This window comes from Lepeophtheirus salmonis, chromosome 1 (genome assembly GCF_016086655.4).
Source record: "Lepeophtheirus salmonis chromosome 1, UVic_Lsal_1.4, whole genome shotgun sequence".
Lineage (NCBI taxonomy): Eukaryota > Metazoa > Arthropoda > Copepoda > Siphonostomatoida > Caligidae > Lepeophtheirus > Lepeophtheirus salmonis.
In genome coordinates, this window is record NC_052131.2 from 45,746,250 (window position 1) to 45,770,980 (window position 24,731).

Sequence of the window (24,731 nt, forward strand, 5' to 3'; positions counted from 1 at the left end):
TGGGAAAAAATATAATTAGATTTTGTTGTAAATCCATGAAAATCTTTTTAATTGTATTCAATAACTTCTTTCCAAAAATTGAACAGATCCTTGTTGTATTTACGCTTACTTAGAGCCAACGGATGATTAGAATTAACGATATACTAAAAAAAAAAAAACTCAACAGGGTTATCCTGACAATTTGAAAATGTTTCGGAGGAGGAGAGCAGCCTAGCTGTCAAAACGTTTTATTTGATTAGCTACAAACAGACATTAGAAAAAATAAATAAATACAAATCCCACTCCGTATCTTACAAGAACATAAGTAGGAATTACTCCAATGGCGATTCTCAATTGTACTCTGAGGAGAAAAAGAAGTTACACTTATAACTATGGAACAAATCCTAAGTATTGCCCTTTGTCTTTTACACACAACTGATTAATTTATACTCATATGCTCTCTTTTTAAGAATAAAAATGAAATCAAGTATGGAAAATTTAAACACTGTTTAGATTGCAACTACAAAAAATCCTTGGATAATATTTACTACTACTCAAACGATAATTAATGAATATAATTATAGAATCAAATATAGTCCAAATTGTCAGGAGTATCTTATTGATTTTTGATTTCTTTTTGAGCATAGCGGTAGATCATATTTCCTACAACTTTAGTGTTGTGTCGGTACTTATTTAGGGACAAGGACCGTAGTCCTGCTCTGTCCTACTGAGCCTTTCCTTAAATAAGGTAAAAACGATCACTCATGACGTCATTGAAGATGTTTTTCTTTATAAAATAGAATAAATTATATAACTAAGTAAAAATAATATTTATTCGTATTCAAGGGGACCTATAGGGGGTGGGTTGGAGGAACTACAGCTCCCTCCCCTCCTAATTAAATAATTTTTCCTTTTTACTACAATTTTTTCCTAACAAAATTAATTTTTTGTAAATAGCTATTGTTTGAAAAAAATAATCTAGAAAATTTAATACTTGAAATTTCTTGGAAATATTTTAATTTTTCGTCAAAAGCTATGGATTTTGAAATTTTTTTCTACAAATTTTAACTATTGAATTATACAAAAAAATCAAAGAACCAACCCCTCCCCCTCAAAATATAATTCTGCGGACGCCCCCTTGCATTATAATGAAAATGATTTTAATATATATATATTAATTGGCTTTAAAGACCCCATCGACATTTTTTTTTTTAAATACTTAAGCTGGACTGGATCGAATAAATAAAGACCACCACAAGACTACTGACAACAAATGAATGAATAATTTATTTTACATTTTTTTTCTGTTATTTGTTTAAAAGTCTAACTAAAACAACTTTATCATTTAAGTAATTGTTCAATAATGGACAAAGGGAGAAAGAAAAGGCAGCTGCTGTGTGCTTGACTTTGAGCTATGACTTGAACCAATTCATACGCATGTTTAATATCTTATTAATTACATGTCTGCGTATGTTTTTTTTTATTTTTATAACAGATGTGGATTTGTGAGAAATATAAATATAAAAAACACATTATTTTTTGATATCCAAAAAATAATGTGAACCCTTCTCCTCCCTTTCCTAAACAACACCTCCCCCTCCTACTTGTAAACACTTTCCCATCCATTTAAAAAGAATATAAAAAAACCGTTTTACAATGTAATTTAACTCTTTATTTATGAAACAAAAAATAATCCACATATGTGCATTTACAGGGCTCTTACTAAAAATCCTTACATTTTCCTAAACTAAGCTTACATTAAGTCATAAATATGTTTATTTATGACAAAATGAGAAAAATGACTGAAGTATTTCTTTTAAATGTATGCATCCATTGGAACAATGGGGATCGGTTAATATATATAAATGTTCTGTCGATAAAAACCATCTAAAGCAAAACTACCAAACCATTCAATTATAACGTTTACATCTTGGTATAACGTATTTTTACCCTAAGGAGGTTTGAAGGTAGCTCTCTTTGGTAATTGCTAAGATAATATTGGTTAAACCAATTATCTTTTAACAAATGAGTAAAGATACAAAAGTCCATATGAGTCACAGCACTCAATTCCTTCATGTACAGTACTTAAAGGAATTGAGTCATTTAAAATGGCGCCTACAGTACTTGTTTGTATTATTCTTTGTTTTCAATTCAAGTACCAAAGTAGCTCACACACCTTGTTGACCGTAATTGAATCATTGATGTAGGCCCCATTAACATTCATATGTACATATAGGTATTGGACAATAATAAGCAATTATTTATGTGTTGTTTTTCTTCTTAAACGTATAAATAATTATTAACTCACTGTGATATTAAATCTCCCTTTATATTATTTTCATAAACAATCTGGCGCCAAATTGTTTAGCAAGTACTTCAATAATGTACCAATAAGTTTCTAGACACAGGAACAGCAAAAGTTAAAAGTTCAACTATTTGAAATATTGTTGTTTATGAACGTTGTTATAAAAAAAAAATATTCTAAATTTTACAAAACTCTGCAGAATTTTCATACCTATCCGGATAAAGAAATGTATTGTAATATTTATGGCTAAATTTAATTGATATACTATTCTTATATGGATATATTAAAGAAATATTCAGATTATCAACTAGAAAAAGCCTCTTCCACGTTTTAGGACATATTTTATACCCTTCTTCCTATAAATATCTTTCCATAATGAGAAAAGCATCTCCATTATGCTAAATTACTTATAAATTCATGTGACAAATAGCTCTAGACATGTATATACACATCTAACCGTTAATAAAGACAAGGATTTTTACATGTCCCTTGGCCTTAGTTAGACAGACAAAAAATAATTTTTTTACTCTTGAGAAATTTAATACAACTTTTGTGCTTGGTCGACTTTTGATATTATATTAAAATCCAGTGGGGGAAAAAACTGCATTGAAAATACATCAGTGGTTACCAAACTTTTTGGAATTCGACCCTTAAATTGTGTAGCTAGACAATGTGTGACCCCTACACCTCTCAGTGAGAGATGAATTTAAAATGTAGGGTGCATTTTATGCACCTAGATGACTTAAAGACCATATAATCCCTATAAAGCTCAACCCAAAAGCCAATAATACTAGTAGTGATTTGATAATATTTATCAAAAATAAAAATAAATTATTCTAGATAACATATAAATAAGAAATGCAACTACATAAGAAATAATCAAATATATTGTAAAAATGAAATCAGCGATATCATATTTTAATACCACTTGGAAACATTTATAATATACAATCAATTTTTATTTTTTTTGTACGGTAAATAAAGTCATAACTGAGACTGACAAACCAATTACATTACAGATTGTGGATGTGTAAATAGGTTTATAAACGGATCAAGGTCTTAATTAAACGGATGTGCACTGGCACTGAGCAGAGCAAGTCTCTTCTAGATTTAATTTTGGACAAAGTAACTCGAAGATCATTCTTCACGTTAGGCCACGATCTGTATTTATTTTTAATGTAAATTAATACGGAAAATGTCTTCTCACATAAATTAATTGAGCCAAATGGTATATGTATATCTAAAGCTGTTTTAGCTTTGTCAAATGAAAGTTGAAGAAGTGATGTCAAACGACCAATGATTAGTTGCAGAGGTAAAAGAAGCAGTTATGTTTTTGTGGAGCTTTTGAAAAGTACTAAGACAAGGCTTATAAAAGATATGTACACTCATTATTGTTAAAGTTTTAATGCCAGAATTTAAATTATATTCCTCTATTTTTGAAAATTATCTAGCGATCCATCCAATTTGGGAACCATCAAAATAGATGAATGTTTCTGAAAAATACCATCCCTTCTACGTACTAAAGTTACCAGTCTTTCCCTTTCCTTGTCACCATGATATATACCTTTGATATGATATCCTTTCTTTATGTACCCAACATGAAAGTGAAATAAATTAATGGTAGAAGACTGTTTTGAAAAATAGTGCATTTTCACTGACGTCACAGACTGCATAAATAGTCGAAAGTGACGCCATGTTGGAGGTATAGTTTTTAAGATCTTATGTGATTATTAAATACCTATTATTAAATAGACAAATAAATATATTGTATTATCTTAAGAAAACTTCATCTAATGGGCTTTAAAAAGTATAAAAAATAAACTGTTGCAGTATAGTTGAAGAGTTTTACTGTTAGACATCTTGATTAATTATTTATGCCTCCTACAAGATGGAAAAGTTACAGAATGATGACGTCACTTAAAAAATATTGGGAAGTTTTAAGTCTTCATGTTTTCCCAAAACATCAAAAGATGACTCCAATTTCACTAGTAGTTCCGACTGTTCCTATTTTCAAAAGTGTGGTCTTATATGTATAAAAAATGCCTAAAAAATTCCAACATCGTATTCTATCACAAAAAAAAACAAAAAACTAATGTTTCTTAATAAGCATGAATGCCAAGAACAACAACAAAAACCATTCTAAAACACCACCATCAAAACCAATCGTAAATAATTCGACCTCCTACTTTGATATTATTAATATTATTGTTTTTGTATATTAACTCGGCATCATTTTGAGAGGTTCTCCATGTGTTGTGTGTGTAAGTGAGGGAGGGAGGGAGGCCTTAGGATACGAAAAACAACATCAAACAACATCCCACGCCCTTATTCCCTTTGTTTTGAGGCTTAATTTTTACCTTACTCACATATATGAGTATAGCACAATCCCTATAATTTCATTTCCATTGGAGGAATCCTTTTATCCATTTAAACTCCTACTTCATACAAAAAGTTTCGGCTTAACTTTGAGGTATTTTTCCCTTGTCTTTCTGAATTACATATTACGATGAAAGAAGGAGGAAACTTAGTTGATGATTAAGTATATGATGCTTTGAGCATACCTACAATATACATACTTGAATGCTGCATAGTGGGTAAAGTACTAAAAAAATGTATTTATTTTTCAACACCCTTTTTTTTCTTGTTGAAATATTTAAAGAGTTTTAAATCCGATTAGAAGATGAAAAAAAAAAAAAAAAAAAAAACTGTTTGATCGCATCAAGATAGAATTCAATTACATACAGTACTTATCATTATGGAATTTTTTATTTTGAGTGAACTGTATATACATACATTTATAGATATGATGAATGTATGGGTACTCTAGTCGATAAACGATATTTTGGGATAGAAAAATATACTATGTGTCACAATTCTACATATTTAAAATACCATTAAATTCACGTACACTACGTTGAGTTTCACTTATATGTATGAGTTTTTTAGAGCGTTTTCGAGCTTGAAGTTGAGTTTAATAATACCAATGTAAAGTGGTTATGTTAGTTTATCAATAAGATCAATTGTACTTAACACATAATAATAATTGAACTCCAAAGCACTTGTTAACCCCACTCAAAATTGTTGAGCGGGAGTGTGCTCGCCATTTTAGAAAAGCGAGGAAATTGTTCAAATTTTTGCACATTTACATATATAAATTTGTATTACTTTTTCCATTTCTGCATCTTATGACGTAAAATGAAAAAGCTACAGGGTTAAAGAATAATTTTAAGGATTGCAAGAAAAGAAGGTTGAAGTTATGTCTCATGATAAGATAGAATATTTTTTTCTATGCTGTATTTGTGGCTCTCTCCTGTCTTTGGTGGAAGAGTTTGCCTCTCATGTAGCTGGCCACTCTAAGAAGACTCATACCTCCGTTCCTCTAGAGAACCGCCAGCTCCTTCGTGTGTGGAATCTCACAATCTCACACAAGCATAAGTTGAGCCGCGTGAAAACCTGTGTTCAAGTTCAGAGTAATTATTTGGATTATTTTCAGCTATTCCAAATCGTACGGCATACTTGAACTTTCCTCAAAACACACTATCTGGGAACTACTACTTATTATCATTTAATATTATCTTATTTGCATGTGGTAATATGAATTCTATCACTGTAATAATTGTTATTCAAAGATATTTGGCAGAATTGCTGATAGATCTAATCAAGCACAAATATGTTATAATCTGATTTATATACTTCTGTCCTCAGCTACTGTTTCTAGAGTATTTGCTAAAGTTGTTCAATTATTTAAGGATAGATTCCAGAGTTTAAAAGATGAAAACTTTAAAAGAAACAAAAAAACTTCAGTAAATGAATCAAATATTTAAAAGTTGAAACATTGGATTAAACATTTCATGGATTTTTTATATATTAAATATAATTTTCGATTTTTAAGTTTTATTTATACTTTTACCTTATTTCTCTTCAGTTTTTGGAACAAATAATGCGAATAAATTTTAGGAAATTAATTGCAGTCATAAAGTCAAATTAAAATACTCCTATACGAATGAAAAAATGAGCGGCCATCTTTTTTTTATATTAGAGCACGCTCATTGCTTTAAAAAATGCACTCACAATATTCGTAGCTGAACGGGAGCGCTCTCAGGATTTTTGAGTGTACTCATGCTTTGTTGAACTAAATTCATGGGTAGTTTTGCAAAATTGAAATGTTTTTCAAAAATTGAGAGCATCGATTTGGCAACTAATTAAAATAAATCATTAACTAAATAACGACCAAAAAAGATTGTAGAATTGGGTAAAGACAAAAACAATACTCTTTTCTTAATTCATTTCATTAAAGAATTAAGAAAATTACATTGAAATATATATTTTGAGTAATAAATATCTTCAAAGTGCTCTCCATAGCCCTGATCTGGCTAGCAAATAGACTTGAGGTTAAGCGAAAAAATGTAATGTAATAAAGTTACAACTGACCCCATTTTACCAATAATTACAATATCTCAAAGGAGTGAGTTTTGTACTTCGATAAAATTACCTTTATTATCTGGTAGCAGTTCATATTATATATCCTACAACTAAAGCAATTAAAAACGGCAAAATTATTTTAAAAATAATGCTCCTAAAAAATATTTTTATTCGATATTCTGCAGAAATGTTGAGGAAAATTATTAATTTTTTTACAATCATCTGCAATAAGGTCACATAAGGTTAATTTTTGAGGCTGTAGCTTTCTAGGAAAAAGGGCCCCTTATAATTTTCCCCGTCTTCTTTAATATCTGATATACCGAGTGGTCCATTAGTACCAGAACACTTTAAATTTTAAACTTCAACAAGGTATAATTTAATAATTATCTATATAATTTTTTACAATATTAATGTAATGAATAGGTATGTATCTGAGCTCTCTTACTCATTATTATAGCCGCCTTTAGCGGCTATAATGGCTTCGGAGAGGCGCGGAATGTCTGGTACACACTGCAGATGAGTGTCTGGCATGGCGTCCCATTGCTGGCTGAAGTAGCTATGAGAGCTTTGGTGTTTGGGCGTAGGACACTGGAGGCCTTCTCCTCTACATGCACCCCAAAGGAGTAGTCGAGTGGGGTTGCATCAGGGCTGTAGAGAGAGGGGGTAAAAGTGTCAACAAAGAGTTCAAAAAAACTCAGAAGAGATTTGCGAAGAAGGAGTTTAGTTTCTTTCATTGTTGGTGTAAAAATTGGTCTCTCCAGCCTCACTAGGCTCTTTCCACCTATCAATTTATACCCATAGAATTTTCCAAACATTTCTTTAATAAATGGATAAGATGAAAGTTCTTTCCTACAATGACCAATTATTGAAAGGAATTGATAAGGGTTTGGACAACTATGGAAATATATTCGAAAGGATATCAATTGATTTAAAAATAGGCTTTACTCATTTCTATCTCAAGATTGAATCTAATATAATCATTATCTCACAAATTATTTTACTTTCTTCACAAATTCCTCATATCCAGCTTAAAATGAGGATTACCATTAATCCATTGGCCAGACAAAGATTAGTTATATATGTTCTATTATTTCTTGTCTTCAGATTTGGTACTATTTGCTTGATTTTTTCAATGATTTCCATATTATAATAATTGATTATTATGAAGAAAAAATATATTCAAATAATTGAAGCCCCTGTCACGGATAAGTGATTGCTTTTAAGGGTCATTCTAAATTTAATAATGATATTTAAAAGCATTCACACTATAAAAGAACCTTCATAGGAAAGACAAGTCATCAATTCATTGATACACATTCTTCAAAACACATACTAAAATCCAATTCTCAACATGAACAAGGAATTCAACAAGAATCTATTCACTAACTCCTCCACCTGCTCTGATGTCCGTGGACATTTGAGTGGACAACAGCTTCCCACTTGGGTTCAAGGAGTCCTCCTCTACAACAGTCCCTCTGGAGGTCTTTGCAACACTTCTTCTAGAAATAGTGACTCTGGTTACTCATCCGTCTCCAGAAAGCACTGGATGGATGGACTCTCCATGATGAGTTCCTTCAAAATCCAGGAAAAGGGAAAATACATCACTTTTACCAAAAAGAATCTCAGATCCGATGAATACATTCGTGAACATGAGCAGGGAAGTGGGTTAGGTAATCACTCAACCTTTTCCTCTTCCAACATTGAGTACAGAACTCAGATTGTGGATCCCAACAACTACCAAATCTCTGTCTACCAATCACCTGGACCCATGGGAAGAAATATTCGTAGATTTAAAGGTGAGGGATCCATGTCCAACAACAGATCCAGCAGCATGGAAAAACTCATGATGGAGGAGGAAGCTAGAGATAACTGCAACTCCTCTTTCTACCAATTTGGAGATCTTGTACTTGCCACAAATGAGACCTCCTTTGATCGTATTGTTGATCCTGATACCCTGGAAACTGGTGATCTCATTGATATGTCTCACTTATTTAACATGAAAAGTGTTCGCCCTCTCAAGGATCACAATGGAGACTATTACAATTTAGCTGCCTCTGTTGTGACCTGGGAACAAGTATCATTTTATCAAGTTTAAGAGACCATCTCCTGAAGTCAATTACAAGGGAGATAATTTCCCCACTGAAACTAAATTCATCTCGACTATTCCATCTCGATTTCCTCATCATATTGGATACTTTCACTCCTTTGGTATGACAGACAATTACTTGATCTTCTGTGAACAACCCATGGTATATGATGTGAAAAAACTCAAGCAACACAAGGCTCAAGGTAAATCCTTTAGAGACTGCTTGGAATGGATGCCCGGAGAGTGCAATCATTTCTACATTGTGGACAAGAACACTGGTCGCAACATTGAGATCAACTATGTCACTGACAGATCCTATTTCTTCTTTAACTTTGTGAACTGCTATGAATCTGGTGAGCACATCATTGTGGACATGCTTACCTATGACGGTCCTGAGATCATGGATTCTATGTGGGTGGAAAAGTTAAAGTCTTCTGGATCTGACTTTTATGGAGACAGCTCCACTTCCCGCCTTATGCGCTTTGTTTTGCCACTCAACTACATAGAACAAGGAATTAACTTGAACTTTGGGCAATGGAATGAAGCTACTGCTATTCGTAACAATGACATGATCAACATCCGCCCCAAAATCATAACACGCGATTACGGAATGGAAAACCCAAAAATCAATCCTTACTTCAACTTCCGTAGATACAACTATACATACGTTGTTGGATGGATGCATGGACTCCACCCAAGAAACACCTTCTCCAACTCTATTACCAAAATTGATGTGGATACTGGAATGACGACAGTCTGGAAAACTGGTAATGAGTTTGAGCATCCAAGTGAGATTGTCTTTGTTCCCAATCCCTCTGGAACCTGTGAGGATGATGGTGTTATCATTTCTTGTGTTACTAATTCCAGAGATCGTCAAGGAAGCTTCTTGGTATTTCTCAACGCATGCAACATGCGTGAAATGGCAAGAGCCAACTTTGATGAGCCAATTCCTTTTGGATCTCACACTCACTTTGTGCAAAGATTTGGTTAAATAATGTGTATTTCATTGTGGACATTATGATTTGTTTTCCGAAATATAATTGAGCAATTTACAATTAAACATTGAAGTTATTAGCAAATAGTATACATATAGTAAACTGTAAATATAATATAAATAATATGAAGGGGGATTTGTGAATGGGTTGCCAAGAATGATGGGTTAAGACTTGTGTAATGAGTTATAACTACAGCTTTTTAGAATTTGACAATTTTATACAATCGTTCTTTCTTCATTATTTCAATATGAGGCAAGGTACTCACACAGGCAATAGATACCTTTGCGTGGAGATCTATTGAGATGCCAAAACACTTGTTCCGCACGGGTTGTTTCATTATTATTTATACTAGGACTACAAAACTATAACTTTGAATCAATTTGATATTTTGTCTTGAAAACCACAAAAATTCTACAACGTACATACCTATGTAACCTCATTTTCTTTCATAAAGCAACGGATCTTATTCATACATACATTTTACATATGTGGGTTTACTGTGCATGAAAAAAAATCACTGAAATATGAAAAAAAGTGAGGGGGGTAAAACCCATAAATTAATATTTGGTTACGTCAAAGTATACAATAAATTTATTTCATTTACTGTGGGGCTTCATACCAGGTATTTTCATGTTATGAGTTGGTAGGAAACAGATAAAAATTGTATAATAAATATTATCAATATAAGCAGGGCACTGGAGCATGTGGCCCAGGCCTATTTTTGATGAGGCTCCGCAATAGATTCAATTTTCTACAAACAATGAGGGTAGAAGAAAAAAAGATAAGAGACAGAGGAAGAAGAGGAGAGGAAAGAGATATAAAAAAAGAGAAGAGTTTTTATCAGACCAAAAACAACCTTTTAATTACCTCAGAGGACAAAAAAAAGTTCAAAGAAACAAGCTTGATTTATTTTTACGTCTATTTGCGAAATTTCAGACTGATCTGTTTGACTGTTTTGTATTCCATGAGCTAAAAAACGATATAAATAGACTTACGGTGGGCTTACTGATGTACTTTTGTACAATTTAGCACGCATATCTTCTTCCTTTTTATTATCCTTATGAAGTAACTTTTTAATTTTCAAAAAAAATAAATTATTATGAAGTGAAGTATAATAAAAAAAGATAAAGGGAAAAATTATGCGTGCTAAATGAGTGCGTAAGCACTTCAGTGCACCCACCTTAATGAATTTAATAGCAGTAGTATCCGGTATTTCTTGGAATTATTAGGTGTCGACGAACAAACAACTTTTGCTGCAATAAAATAGAAGAGATCCCCTTAACAAATCTGGGGTGTAACTCTCCGCTTTTTCTGAGCACACTCACACGTAGCTACCCACTCAATATTTATACGTTTTCTATATTTATTTCTAAACCAAATATGATTGAATTCAATATATGATCAAAACATTTTTTTTTTAAATTAATATTATTTATTTCATTAAGCTAATTATCTACATTTATATACTATATTCAATTATTTTATCATGGTTAATGATTAACCAAAATTTTATTTTTATATTACTATTCAGTTCAATCACTTCATTATAAAAAATAAGAGTCGATACAGCAACATGAGGAAAAAAACAAGTTAACCTATTTTGGGTAAGCAAATCAAATATCGTGGTGAATGGAGAGAGCCGAGAAGAAAAAATCCCAAGCCGGCTATGAAAAAGAAAAATGTTTGGCGAAATTTTTTATATTTTGGATTTCATATGGATGGAGAGGAAGTTGAGGATTCGATTAACTCGAGTAACTTATCATGGAGCCAAGACAAGAGTTTATCACTCTTATACTTGAGTGCGTATTTGATTGTCTATACATTGCAAATTAGTCACTTAATCTTCAATCTACATTTTTTTATATACGACATATACAACCTGTATTTTTTTTTGTTTCACGATTACTTCGAAGAAAATTATTCTAAATTGAGCCTAATCTCAAAGTTATTTTGCTCTAGTATACATGTTAAAATAAATACATAAACATTATTAACATCTTTAGTGGGTTTATCCAATACAAAACTACTTAGTTTCAAGCTTTGTAAGACTTACATGGTCAAAACTTGATGATTAAACAAGTTTTAATTATTTTGATGAGAATTTTGTACAGTGTTTTCCCGCCAAAGAAAGAGTTTGACAAAGAAAAACTTAAAATACGCTTATGGTGGACATAATTAATTACATCAAGCAAAAAATTGTTGTAGAAAAATTCATTGCAGTAATGGAAAATTATAGATTTCTCTTTTAAAGAGGGCTTATTATTAAATCAAAAACTCTACTCCTTATCTATCCACAAGAGAAGGATTTGGTAGAATTTATTCGCCCATCTCGATGCAATCACGATTCGCTCAAAATTTGTTTTCTCACTTACTTCAAGTAATTAATAGATCCTAGTCCTGCCGATGCACTTAAAATCAATAGACATCAAATGCTTGGTAAACGAGCTGAATTTGCTGTTCCTACTACTCCTATTTAATAGGTAATCATAAATGAATACCTCCCTGAAATGACAAAGGAACAAGAAGAGGTATTGCTAAAATAATTAAATTTACCTCTTTTGAGATGGATTTGAATACCATAGTTCCAAGGCTCGTATATTTATGTTAATGGTTCTAATTTTTAAAGAACAATTTGAAACTGAATCTTTTGTTTCTACTCCTATATAGAACTTGAAGCAGTAGGCATTTAAGCATTAGATTCAGACTTTGACTAACATTTCGTGGCAAGTCAAGTTTTTATTTTTCTAAAGGGTTCGGAAGTAAAACGAGGAATTTTAATAAATACTAATTTTGTAATTAAAATAGAGAGGTTATGTGATTTCCCTCTGCACATTCCGAATCTCCTTTCCTTTTTGCATAATTAAAAAATAATAATAAACATTTCTCAAACATTTCATCATGATTGAGCAAGAAGTAAAAAGGCAGAGCAAAAAATTGAGGTGGCAGAGATTATAGACATTGTGAAGTGCTCTAGGAGCCTCATTTTCAAGATGGCAAAGATGAGAAAGGATGGAGAAGATGGCGGACACAACTTGACAAGGGATTCTGTGTTTCTGGTGGACCTGAAGAAGAAGATCAAGGAGGACCCCACAAAATCTATGAATCGCCTCTCTAACAAGTTTGATCTGGACTAGGACACTTAAGTTAGCTTAGCTTTGTTGAAAAAATAACCTCAAATATACCCTTTTTAAGTACCTTGGTCGCGTCGTTGTTTTAGTTACAGGAAACAGAACGATTTATTTATCTGGTCTTGTCTAGTTTTTGTTATGAAAAAATCTTCGTTGCCGAGTTTAGTCTTATCTGACGAAATTAACACTTGTACGAATTGCGGGTAAAAGGCATCCCTTATAACAATCTTTAATAAATGACGTCATAATAGATATCTGTCAGTTATGTCATCATCAGTCAATCTTGCACATCAAGGATCCAAGATTGTCAAGAATAGTATTAACTTTAACTATACATAAATGCTAAATCAATGTGCGAACTGAGGTATCGAAAACGATACCTTCTAGAATGCAGTCTCAAATTAACTACATATTTCTAGGAACTGGACAGATTTTAAGGTCCATAATGAAGAACCGATACAATCCTATTGTCTATATTCATTTCATCTTAATACATTGATTTTGACCAGTGTAGTTAAAATATTTTATCAAAATAATATCTTATAGACAAACAAATATATGTACCCTACTTAGTGATATCATAAGTAAGTGCATTATGCATTGGGATTTGTGCATTATGGACACTGTAATCTGTTGTATATTGTAACTCTCTCCCACCATCTCCTTCTTTCAAACATTAATATAATTTTTTTTATAACTCATTTTAGAAAAAAAAAAAAATTACAATACGTAATCTCTAGGACTTGAATTATAGGTACTTTTTATTTATTTTAAAACTATTCCTTATTTCTAGACACCATAAGTCATTAAGTTAAGTAATATAAAGAAACATGTTTTGGGTATATAACTTATGTATTTGAGGAAGAAAGAACAAATCCTGTCAGGACTCCATTGTTTGCTCTCTAAAGAAATAACAAACAAACCTCATCTTATATTCTATAGCTTTTCTTTATTCTTATATAATACCTTTATTGTTATACATACATATATTCATAAGTAAGAATGTACATATACATACATATGGATAAATTTTGTGCCTTATTTTAAAAGTATATGCCTATCTAGCTAGCTATGTACTCGTATATAATATTGAAATGACAATTTTTTTATTAAAAAAAGAAACAGAAAATAAACTTGTTAAAAATTATAATAGTTGAGCCCTTTACATTGAATCGAAGATACTATGGGGTAAGGACGTAATCCAAATATTAACTAAGGATCTTCAACAAACAAGGATATCCAGGGGCGAATTGGATGGGCTATAGCCCCTCCCCCCAAAGAAAAAAATGGTTTCTTCGTAGAAAATTTAATTTGAAATATTAAATTTAAAAAAATTTCTATGAATTGCTATAGGCTTCGAAATTTAATATTTAAGTTTTATACTTGTATTTTTTTTCCAAAAAATTTTATATTCTAATTTTTTTTTCAAAAAATTATATATTGAATTTTTTTTTCCAAAATTTTATATTCGAATTTTTTTTTCAAAAAGTTTTATACTCTATTTTTTTCAAAAATTTTATCAATGAAATATAATTTTTGAAATTTTTTTCAAAAAATTTTATATTTTAAATGCAACTTTTGAAATTTTTTGGGAAAAAAATTTAATTTTTTTGTAGAGTACTATAGATTTTTGAATTTTTTTTTCTACAAATTTAATTTTTTGTGAACATCTTTGGATTTTTGGAATTTTTTTTTTCCAAAAATTTAATAATTGAAATCATTTTCTAAGAAGTTTATTTTTTCAAGTTTTTTTCAAAAAAAATTTAATTGTTAGATTTGAAAGAAAAAAAATCCATAAACCATTTCTCCCAAAAATATAATTCTGCAGACTTCTGGATTTTTGAATTCTGGATATCCTATATACAATTTTTTTTCTTTTAGAGAATGGATAAAATATGTTGTGCATCAACATTAAAACAATCTTGAACAAAAATCATGAAATCCCAATTTAAATTATTACTTAATACAGTCCATTATTTCACCTAAAATTTTGTGTAAATTTTAGGATTTGTATTCAAATTTATGGGATGAGTTAGGGTATTCAAGAGTTGTAGTTATAGTTTAGGCCCTTTATTTGATATAAGATACGTAAATTGGCCCATATATGGCTATATGGATATAAATATAAATTCTGTCAATGTCTCATTTTGCTATTGTGACAATCAATTTTGGCTACTGAAAGTGGGACACTCCCAAATGGCTAATAAGAATAATTTATTAATAGAAAGTGAGGATAATTCCTTGAAGAGCACAAATGTATTTAAGATAATTCTATATTCTTTTTTGTTGACGTTGCACATATGTTTTGGGGTAGGCTCTTGATTAATTGTAGGTGAATATATTATTCACGTACATAGTTCAGATGAAAATTAAAATGTTAAAACATAACATTAATCTGATTGAAATTATCATTTACGAAATGATAATGTCAAAGACCTTTGGTTGAGCCTAGCTTACAGATTGTTCGAATAGGTAACAGGGTTTTAATCTTCTTAAATGATTTAAAAAAAGCTTCGTTACATTTTTAATTGAAACCAAGTTCATCACTTGATTAGTGATTGCCTTAAATTCTATAGAATCTTAGTAAAACGTTTGTTATTGGTTAAATCCGGAAAAAGTACGAGTTTTTTTAAAGTTGTTTCTCTCCCAGCAACACATATAAATATGGGGCAGTTTTTCTATGAAAATTGTTTCGAATTGGTCAAATGCAGAGGAATCTGCTTAAAATAGTAGGACAAAAGGTGTAGAAAGCTGAAATATTAGCCTTTAAGAGCCACTTTATAAAATTTATTCAATTTCTTTCTTTTTATATCGTTTAAATTGCATCAAATTGAGAAGCAAAATGCAATTTGAATGCAGGTGTTGAAATGAAATGCACCACAAAGTAAATCCATTTGTATGTATTAATGGATTTTATAAAAGAATATACTTCCTTAGATCCATTTCTTAGAACAGGGCCGTCAAAATAAAAGACAAAGTAGGAAAACTACAAATCTATTTGAAAATATTCTGTTCAACATTCTTCTGGTTTAAAAAATATTTTTAATGTGATTCTCGGGAACAATTTAATCTCTGTCTCAACCCTTCAAAGTCTTGGTCAAACATGAATTGATATTGAATATAATACCTATTTTTGGCTAGAGCCATTTGTTAAAGATCTCCATGATGCTTTTAATCACATCATGCATAATAATACTATTTACCGGCATAGAGCCTGATTCTTTTGACGGAGATTAAGCACACAGGATGGCGAAGATCTTCTATCACTTGATGTATGCCTATATCAAATAATTGGATTATCTTCTCATGAATCTCGTTTTCTTTAAATTATGTTAAGAAGTGGATTCAAATACCTTTACAAATTAGTACAGGGGTCAACTTACTATAAGGGTGTAATTACCCGTATTTTTGAAGATACTAAGAGTAAAAATTGATTTAAATTGGATACACAATAAAATACCCACAAAATCGTTAAATAAAATAATAATAAAAATACTGATAGGTAATAAAAAAACAGGAGTTGTTTTTGCTCATTAGTTCTAACCAAGATGGATGGAATAGTTTTCTATATACCTACAAATCGATATGAAATATATGTTTCATCTCCCTTCATTACTATTTATAAATATCGTAAATTACTTTGTATCAAATTAATTAAGCAAATATTTACTCAATTAGTGATATACCTCGGGTAAAACACACAAGAAAATAAAAAACTATATTAGATACGAGTATAACAAGATAGGAAAAAATAGTAACAAATATGGACACACCAAAAAAGGATTCTTCAAAACATAATTAGTGATTTTTTGCAACAAAATTTCCTAGAAGCCTTGCTTCAAAACAATGAATGATTATGGTTATAATAGGTAGTGGTCAGTTTATACACACAAAAGCACGGAGGTTTTTTTCATCAAAAGAGTCTTTGTACTCATATTAGTAATCAACCAATTAATTATTATCGGCTATTTGCCTTAATAACTTTTCTTTTAAATAATCTTTCGTAGACCTCACAAAATGCACTTTAGGTTTCAAAAATTTTGGTCATAATTTAAGAAAAGTAATACTATTTATCATTACGCAGAATCTTGAGTATGGGAGAGGGGAGTTTTTATAAAGAATAGTCATCCCAAAAAAAAATATATATTAATTAAAAAGTGGGAGTGTATCGATGCATTGGAATCGGTAAGAATCGGCATTGTTTTAGAATATCGGAATCGGGACAATAATGCCGATTTCACCTATACCTATGAATATTTATTTATATAGATGACTTATTCGAGCTCAATTTTTGAAGAACTCGGGGGATCTCCAAAGGCTAGGCTGGAGGGCTGTAGCCATCCCAAATTAAGGACTTTTGTTTTTTAATGCTAAAATGTAATATTCGCATTATTTTTTTCAAAACATTAATATTGAAATTTAATTTAATTACTGTGAACAGCTTTAGTTTTTTAAACTTTTCTCCGAAGTATTTAATATTTGAAATTTTTTTTCCAAAAAAATTTTTTTGAGAATAGCTATAGATTTTTTTTTTTTTTTCGGTTTACTGTTGATTTTTGATTTTTTTTTTTTAAAAAGGAAGTTGTTTTTTAAGATTTAATTTTTGAAATTTTTTTACAAAAAAATTAATTTTTGAAATAATTTTTGGATTTCTTTTGAAAAAAGTCCAAAAACTAAGTACCTCTAAAAAAAAATATATATATTTCTTTAATGGAATCCTGTGGATGCCCCTTCCAATGAAGATGGTAAGGTGGTAGGTATTAGTGGTATATCACTAATAAAAAGTTTGATAATCCTTGCAAAACGGACTTGAAAGTAACAATGAAGAAATAACCACATTTTTAGCGGGTCATTTGAAGTGTATCACGAGTCGTTCAAAAAGTTTGTAGCGGTAGAATTTGGGTTGAGCAGTTTACTCTGAAAACATTAAGTAACTTTTTCAATAAATACATCTTTCTTCGTATGTTTGTTGAAATTAAGAGTGAGGCAGCTGAAATTAGATCAGAGGCCGAGGGGCAAACTCCCTAATATGAGCCAACCAGAAATTAATTGACTTCTGAGCATGGAGAGTAATTAACTTTTAAAAATTTAATTTTATTAACAACTCATTATGAATGATAAATTTATGTATTTTTTGCTATCCGTATTTATTAAAAAGTTAAACATTAAAAAAGTACACAATTTGGTTATTTGTTTTTGAAATTCTTTTATACATAATAAGGAATAAGAATTGTCCATAAAGATGGTATCAGAACCAGAATCAACCAAAAAATTGGTATCAGTACATCCCTACTAAAAAGGTCAACAAATACATATATCTTTTTTTTAATAGAATCTCAAAAATATATCTTTAATAAACACTAATCTATATAATACTCTGTCAAAACTTATCAAATTTTTAAGCATTGTAGTATTTGAAGAAGATTTTAATTGTTGGGGGGGGGAAGCGCCAAATTAGTGCTTTCAAAATTTAATTTATCAGGCCCTTTTCACTCCTACATAGAAAACATATTTTAAATCATGGTGGTAGGTCAAAATGTCGACAGACAAAACGTCGACCGACAGAACGTCGACAGGGAAAATGTTGAATGAACAAAACGTCGAACGGATCAAAAGTTGTCCGTAAAAAACGTCGACCGGAAAATATTGCATTTCAAAATATGAAAAACTGTTTCTACGACATTTCACTCCAGACATTTCCAGCCCGAGATATTTAACCCACCAACCCTACATAAGTCATCAGAGAGGAACCCTCACGAATCCATCCTTTTACTTTTGGGAAATTTTGGATATTACGTGTACCGCAGGGCTTCAAAATGAGATGAACCCCGAAACAGTCTCAAATTTCGGGGGCCCTTTCGGGTATTAATGGAAGTGGAGTAAATTTAGATAGTTGCGGTGAGTTTCATCCCATTTTGGGGTCAGGCCATACGCGATAACAGCTCAAACATTTGGGAGGTACATATGAGTTGTGAGGGGCTTAGTGGTTGCTTGAATAGTGGGGGTAGGTTTTATCCCGTTTTGGGACACGGCAGTGACTGAAAACCCCACCAACATGTATAAGGGGAAATGGGAGTGCCCCTTACTGGTAGTTTATATAGAATGTGTGCTGCTGGGTTATATTTCAGGTGGGAAATGTCTTAATGGGATCTATCACAACATCATTTAGCCCTTTATTCTATATTCTACGGTCGACCTTTTGTCAGTAGACGTTTTGTATATTCCATGTTTTATCCATTCGACGTTTTGTCAGTCGACGTTCTCTCGGTTCACGTTTTGAGGGTCGATGTTTTGTCCACGCACCTTAAATCATATAACCTCTTTATACGATTGGGAGAAACATAGGTTTGAACATTATAGTATCCAATACATAAAAATATAAAATGTCGTTACAGGTATTACGTGTACTCGCATGAAATGTATAGTAATCTACCTTAACCGGTATTCTTATCAGAATAGTTGGCCACTTTATTCAAATCCATCAATTCCTTCTTCTGCAATGTTACATGTGAAACAAAGTTGTGAAACTCTTATAAGAGAGAATAAAAATTGATATGAAAATTCTTGGTATAGAAGTTGAGTAAACTGTCAATCTCTTCAATTGATGGTACGGAAACAGGTGGTTATAGAATCGAGAACAATGGTTTATTTATATCAAAACATAGAGAGTCCTTATAATAACCACAAAATATTACGATGTCAAGCTTAAATATGCTAATATGAGCCTGTAGTATATTTGGATCATATATTTTTGATAAAGAGTTGTGTTTCAGAGTAGAAGATTTTTTTTTATTAGGTTATTCAATCCAAAACACCATCCCAAATCAATAAAACAATTTGGCAGAACATCCCTACTAACTACAAGGATATTTTTTGTGAATAAAAAAAAACTTTTCGCTTGGATGATGTTGCTTTTTACACAGATCAGATATTACGTTCCAGAATTGGCCTTTTTGATTTCATAAAAAGTGTGCGAAGTTAGTTATGGAGTAATGCACTCTCAAAAAAGGATAAAAAAGTATTCCCGTAGCCAACTTAATTTGGAAAAATGACCGTGATCGTTCCCTATTTAGTTTATAGCTTTGCACCAGCCCATTTCCTTGCTATACCTTAAAAGACAGAGAAGTGGCAGCCTATTGCAAGAAAAGTTAATGTTGAACGAGCAGTACCCCCCTGCAAGCCATTGATATTGTCTGTTATTAATACTTTTTTTTAATAACAAACACTCCGATTGAGATGTATATATCTATGTTGTTCGCAATCCAATGTATGATTTTAAATTCAATTTATTCTGTCAATAGTGAAAGGTAAATGTCTGGATTTCGCTTGAGTAAATTGCACTTTATTTGATGAAAAAAAATGCATTTTAATCTCTTTGATTGGTATTTATTGGGAAAGTGATATTTTGGTTTGTTATTTAATCATGGAAATCCAATTAAATCATCCGTCATCGTTGCTGTCATCTATTAGTCGTTGGTGATTAAATACAAAAAAGAGATTAAACTGTGTTTGTTTTTTGAAAGGAGTTAATAATTCGATAGTCTGTTATAAATAACGATAATATATCATTGGTTATAGATGAGTAAGTTCGCTTTATAAATAGAGCATACTCAAGACTCTCTTTTTCAAAGGGGATTTGTTCCAAATTACTTACAATTCTCGAGGTAATTAAACCATTGCCTAATGCTTTATAGGATCACGTTATAGGAAACACAAAAATATACAACTAATACTAAAGAGTTGGCGTACTTCAAAAGTACAGACGATATCATCGGTGAGTTTAGAGCAAAAAAACAAAACACAGTTAATCATTGTCCTATTTTCCATTTATTTTTAAATGTGATAGAGCTCCATAAACAAATATAATGCTTGAGCTTAAGTATTTAACATTTGACACAAGTGAAAAATTTTTAACCTTGTTTTCTCCTTGGATTGAAATGATGTGCTCCTCATTATTCTTACTACGAAAAACATGTAAATTACATTTATCACCCAAGATTTATACATTTGTGGCATACAGAGTAGGTTTATATGATTTAGTACTTTGTTTTTTGTTTTGCTTTTTGTCTGAAAAGATCTAAATATAAGAAAAAAACATACAATTTTATTTGTAGATACATATTTCCAAATTCAGAAAATATTGTGATTATTACCTTATCTTTTTTTCAATCGGAGAAAAAGCCCTGAAAATACAAAAAAAAAAAAAAAAATGACGGAAAAAAGACACTTTCTTTGAAAGTAAAAATCTCAATAAATTGCAGTCAAAAATGAGTTTATAAGCCAAAGTTTCCAACCGTTTAGGTTGTGAACTAATCAATACTTAAGGATCTTGTTTTTGTCTGAAAAAGGGGCGCACCATTAGATCTGTTTGATGTCCCTTCTAAAACTCCAAAGTTGAGGCTTCCTGTTTACTATTCTTTTCAAGATCTGTCGAAACCACAGATTTGAATCCCAATTTTTTTCTTTCATGTTCCTCTTGAGGAATGTTTTTCTTACTATCTCATTCCCTTGGATCCTCTCTTAAGGCATCTTTGAGGACTAAAGGTATTGAATGATGATGCCGTCATAGTTCATACTACAAAAAAAACAACCCGTAATACACTATATAATGAGATATGATCCTTCTAAAGGTTTATCCCCCGTTCATAGATAGACTTCGAGTCTCCCTGATACTCTATAAGAGACGAATTTAAAACATTTGTATGACCGTAAATCTACTTCCACAGTCTTTTCAAGATCTAATTGTCCGCATAAATCGAAAGATTATGATATCAGGTTTAGCATAATCCGTTTTCTTTCTTGTTCATAAGGTTGTAATCATTGAATTTCCATATTCCGTGTTGAAATCTTAAAGTTCTCATAAATCGAGATAGAAAGAGAGACAATGACGTATGGGCAAGATTGTCAACTATAATCGTATTTGGGAAATTAGCCTCAAAAAGGGGACTCTGTCATTTAAGAACAATAGAACCACTAGTTACTAAAGAAGTGTATCGCAAAAGAAGGATCATTTTATCTCACTTAAAATACAATTTCCTTAGTGGAAGAAGAAATGTCTCTTTAATTTACTCTCACATAAATAAACATATCAATAGAGATATAAATATATTAATTTTCTTCGAAATGGTTGCCAAGATATATATATATATATATAAATGTATGTTCATAAAATAACAAGGAAAAAATAATGATAATATTAATATAGAAAAATGAGTTATGGCCTTTTTAATGTCAAATAAAGTTATTATTCCGTAAGTGTTGTATGATGGTTACATAAAGAAAGGAAAAAGATGTATATTATATGACCCTGGATCATAATGTTAATATACTCCTTTTTATAAATAATATAAATTCATAGATAAATCAGGCGTAACTAGAAGTTACGAGTACTTGATTTACCAATTATACTTATTAAATGTATTTATAAATATACCTATACTAAAGGAAATTGGGAATGGTAAAGGTTGAAAATTCAATATGCATAAATATTCTTTTTTGTTCTTTCTTTTTCAATAGGAATAAGTTCTAGATGTGCGATGTGCCAACATAAAAACTATTTTGAAAAATAAAAATTGAGAAATGGAGAAAATCCCATTTTTTTAAAAACTTCATATACGAGTATACAGGGAGTCCAATATTATATAGACATATTTGAGTCAATCATAGGGCTCCTATTCAAATTACTGGGATGATTTAAGATACCCAATAGTTATAAATATACCTTTATTTGATTTAGAAACCTTATATTGGCGCTTTATGGCCTTTCAAATCAAAACCATTCATATATCATCCATCCTTTTATCGTGACGATTAATTTTGAGAACGTGCAATTTGCTTTTAAGAGTTAATAAGAATCATTTGTTGATATAAATTGACGATATTTACTAATACAAAATTGTATGTTGTATTTTGATGTTAGATGTCAATTTTTAGGTTTCCTTCTCCCCATCAGTATTCTAAACGTTGATTGGTTATATTCGAAAAAGCTCTTGTTAATGTGCTGTGAACAGTTCACAATAATTATTAAATAAATATACCCTAGGTGGGAAGGATTTACTAATTACCAACAGATTGTAGGTCTTTTTTTGGCTATTTTTTAAAGAGATTGGGAGTAACGACGTCAAGGGTGTCTGTAGGATTATATTCTGCTGGGAGGGGGGATTGGTTTTAGATTTTTTTTTTTTTTAATCCAAAAATTAAATTTTTGAAAAAAAAAAAATTAAAAAATCCACGGCTATTCACAGAAAATTACTTGTTTCTGGAAAAAAAAATTAAAACCCGAAGCTGTCTACAAAAAAAAACTTTAAAAAAAAAAATATATATATGAATTTTTTTTTTTAAATCTCTCAAAAATCCACAGCTGTTCACAAAAAATTAATTTTTTTGCTTTGCTGAATAATTTGCCCGAATGAACTTTTATTAAGAAAATCAATCTTAAAATAAAAAAGTTTACACCTATTTTTGCGTAATTTTTTTTCATCCGGACAAAAAAAAATCTAAAAAAAAGCCAGAACTTCTTTATGGGGGAAGGATTGGCCGTGCAGCCCTTTTTGCCCACGCCCCTGGACGTATGAGCCGTTAATACTTACTAAGAAGAAAAAATACAGGTCATGAAAATTGTTGATCAAGATTGATTTTGTATTGACGCAACACATGCTATGTACGTACAAACAGGGATCGTTAAAGTAAGGAAACACACTGATTTGGGGTCTTTTCCTTTGTCTTTTTATAGGAAAGGCTGCGAGATGTAATAAGGGAAACGACATGATATATCACGACAAAAATAAGTAGAAAAGGTTGTTTCTCTTAGAGATCAATTAATATATTTTACCAAATTTTTATTTTATTTTTACAAAAGTGTATTAACAAAAGCATAAATACATACATTTTTTTTATTTTACCACATAAGAAATGGAATTATTATAGATACCTATAAAGATACATATATTACTATTTAATGAGATATTATTTTTCTGTTAACTTTCTCTCCCTCTCTCTCTTTCCCTTTGTCTCTTGCACATATACTTACAAATATAGAGATATGTTATATTATTACATACTATGTAAATACCTACAAAGGGAAGTAATAACATTAAATGTACACCACATAAATTAGAAATAACAAAATATTACTTTATTTAGTAACTGAACATCTCAACAGCTGAACTATGGTTGGTTCATTGAAGTAGCATTGTTTGAAGATTGTAAATGTTTTATAAGCCATCCCGGTGTTACATCGCCAACACACAAATACCCCAAGTATTTTGTTGTACGCACTTGATACGTCATAGTTATTTTATAATATATTATTTTTGATAAATAAAAGAAGTAATAAGCTTTATACTATATAATGAAATTCTGTAGACTTGAAAGAATGATGTATAATTTAAATTCCCACATGAGGGGAAAAAGTTGAGTTCTATGACAAAAGGACATGAATAAAATTGCGAAGAAATATTATGACAATGATAGTCTGAAAGTATTATAGAGATGAATAGCATTTGATTTGAGTGACTTATTTGGCTAACTACCAGATGATTTTGGGCCTTTTTTCTTTTTCTTTTTAGAGGAAAGGTTGCATGATACAATATATGTAACGACAGAGGTATGACAGATTTAATTTGTTCCCATAAATTAAAATTCATATTTAATAACGGATTGTCACTGGTTACAAACAATTTCAAATCATTCCAAGGTGAGTTGTGTCTGGCTTGACTTAACGTTTAAGTTTACTTCTGACATACTGTTTAAATGATTAGATTTAGAGATAGGATGGATTGCAAGCCAAAAGTTGAGTGAATAATGTTACTGTTCTG

The 24,731-nt window shown here is 30.7% G+C and overlaps 1 protein-coding gene across 1 annotated transcript; it reads left to right on the forward strand.

Moving 5' to 3' along the window:
• The first annotated feature begins 8,916 nt into the window (after positions 1-8,916).
• On the forward strand, positions 8,917-9,852 carry LOC121117655 (carotenoid-cleaving dioxygenase, mitochondrial). The gene has a single exon (XM_040712141.2). It carries the CDS (start codon positions 8,917-8,919, stop codon positions 9,781-9,783), a length of 867 nt encoding a protein of 288 aa, XP_040568075.2. The 3' UTR covers positions 9,784-9,852.
• Positions 9,853-24,731: the final 14,879 nt, after the last annotated feature.

Coding starts and splice junctions, on each gene's coding strand:
- LOC121117655 (XM_040712141.2), top strand. CDS start 8,917: ATGACAGACAATTACTTGATCTTCTGTGAACAACCCATGGTATATGAT.